Source organism: Sorghum bicolor, chromosome 10, assembly GCF_000003195.3.
Source record: "Sorghum bicolor cultivar BTx623 chromosome 10, Sorghum_bicolor_NCBIv3, whole genome shotgun sequence".
Taxonomy (NCBI): Eukaryota; Viridiplantae; Streptophyta; class Magnoliopsida; order Poales; family Poaceae; genus Sorghum; species Sorghum bicolor.
This window is the reverse complement of record NC_012879.2, coordinates 50,982,872-50,985,381: the sequence shown is the minus strand read 5'-3', so window position 1 is coordinate 50,985,381 and position 2,510 is coordinate 50,982,872. Positions and strand designations below refer to the sequence as shown.

The 2,510-nt window shown below is 53.9% G+C and overlaps 1 protein-coding gene across 1 annotated transcript; it reads right to left on the bottom strand.

Moving 5' to 3' along the window:
* Window positions 446-2,095, bottom strand: LOC8065031. The gene has a single exon (XM_002437146.2). The coding sequence runs from the start codon at window positions 2,093-2,095 to the stop codon at window positions 446-448; it is 1,650 nt and encodes a 549-aa protein (XP_002437191.1).

Below are 2,510 nucleotides of genomic sequence, written 5' to 3'. Positions count from 1 at the left end.
ATTCATTGCCATTAACAAATCAATCAATTTAGCAATTAATGCACAACGGATCCCGTCTGGTCTGGTCTGGTCCTCGTGTGTCACGTCACGTCACGCACGTCTCGACAAGATACGCCTCGGCTCGGCGGCGGCGGCACGTCCGTGTGGCACCCCTTCACCCTCCCTCAACTTCTCTATAGGGGCTAACAAAGGCCACATATTTAAGTTGAGTTAACACATGGTCAATCATCAATATGGTACTAAACCATTTTCATTATAGCATTAATTATGAGCCCTTGAATTAATCATCAAATATAATTATGGACTAATGGCCCATTATATTCAACAGATAAACAATTGAGTGATAATAATGCAATTTTCCTTACAATTAATTAACACGAGTTATATATAGATAGCTTAATTTTGCACTATATATGTATACTAAAGGTCTACTATACTAGGTGGCCTAAGATGGATTTACTCCTTTGAAAGGGTGATAATACCTGTACATTGAGTGTATGGTATTGACTAGCGTGGCAATGGAGATAATAGTGCCGACAATGACAAAGAAAGTGACCGTTTGCCTTGGAAAGCACTGCCGCCCAACCCTTCTGACCACCCTTGCGGGTCTGCTCTGTTGATGCGCCGCGACTTGCTTGCAGAGACGAAGCAGATCATCAGGCAAGCAGGTGTCGGCGTACTCGTCCCTGAGGCCCCTGAAGAAATCGACGATCTCCTTGTCCGACTTCTGCGTGTGCACGAGAATCCCCCTCTTCCTCAGCAGCTTGACGTCCGCCTCGCTCTGCAGCAGCCGGGCCATGCAAATGGAGTAGGCGGTGGCACCCAGACCGCATCGGAGATGGTTCTGCTCGAACGCGATGAGACTCCGGAAAACACAGTCGCTGTAGTTGTGCACGCACAGCGCGGGTATGGCCATCACGGCGCGCATACCCATCGTGTCCCTCTGGAAGGACATGTCCAGGGAGCAGCGCCGCCGCCGCCCTGTCGTCGTTTCCGTCGCCTTCTTCTTGAGACGAGCGAGTGACTCCTCGAGCTCCGTCGCGCATGGGAGATGAGGCTCTGGTTCCTTGGGCACGATGGAGGAGACCCCAACCGTGTGCTTGCCTCTGGGCACGCGGGACCAGTGGAAAAGGTGCAGGAGGTGATGGACCTTTGGAGGGAATGGGAATGGGAACTCGTCGTCGTTCGCCGCCGCCGATGCTGCTAGATGTGCACCGCCAGGGTGGATGTCGTCGAAGCAAGAGAGGGCGAGTTCTTGGATGCTGTGGTTGGTCTTGTCAAACAAGGTTCCCTTCAATCGCCGATGCAGCTCGGCGAGCACAAAGAAGGGGATCTGGTTCTCCAGCATCAGCAGGTCCAGCCTTGTCTGTTTGGTGTGCAGGGATATGTCGGCCGACAGGTAGATGAAGTCTTTGCCGTGCTTTTCGTCTCGGGCCAGCTCCGCTGCCCGCTTGCCCTCGCACACGTTCCTACTGAGAAGGAACACGGCGAAGAGCACGAGGCAGCCGTCGAGCAGCAGCATCTCGGCCATCTCCTCGGGGCTCAAGACGAACGAGTCCCGCTCATAGCAGCAGCGAGCTTGAGCGTCCATGCTCCGCGCCCACCCAAGGAAATCAGCAGCATCAAGACCGAACCGGTCGGCGAGGAACATGACGATGCCGCACTTGTTGGCGCGGGTTATGAGCGGCGGGCTACGGCGCTGGTGGCGCTGGTACGGACCCACGGCGGCGACAAGGACAATGTCACGGCCTGTCCCCACGTCGTCGTCGTCCGTGCTTGCCTGGAGCTGGAGCTGGAGCCGCCTGCCGGCGGCGGAGCATCCAGCTTGTACTGGAGCGCGGTTGGCAGCGCCACTGCCGCTGCCGAGTTCCGACGGTGGAGGAGCAGACGGGTTTGATGGGCTAGGAAGCTGGAGCAGCGACGACAGCGATGTGGCGGCGGCGGCATCGCTCGTCTTGTGGCGACGCTTGAAAATAGATGGGTGGTCTGGGTTGCCAAAGGCATCCAACCTTCGGAAGCATGGAGGTGGGCTGCGACGAACTCCCTCAGCTTCCTGGCTGATTCTCAGCCTCGTCTCCTCCCTCCAGTTGGGCATATTGTGCCTCTGCTAGCCGCTAGCTACAGGCCGGAGTTTGGCAGCGCAGAATGAACGACGTCCAGTGGGGTTTTAATCGCAAGCGTACGTCAACGAACTAGTCAAGAACACGAAGGAAGTGTATCCACCTAACATCGCGTAATCGCGTGTGTACCTATACTGCCTGCTGGATTACTCCCTCAGTCATAAAACAATTATTATACATCTGCAGTTCAAAATTGTTTTATGGATTGATGAATCGTCCAAGTACATTATTATGGACAAATTTGTGAATTCCAGTAGTACAAATGTTGAGGTTCAAAGTTGTCATATCCTGAATCATCTGCATGTAAGGAAATTCTTGCTGCGTCGGTGAAATTGGTAGGTGGTTGGCTAGTTGCACAGCATAAAGGAATCGTGTACCGGCTCAACGCCA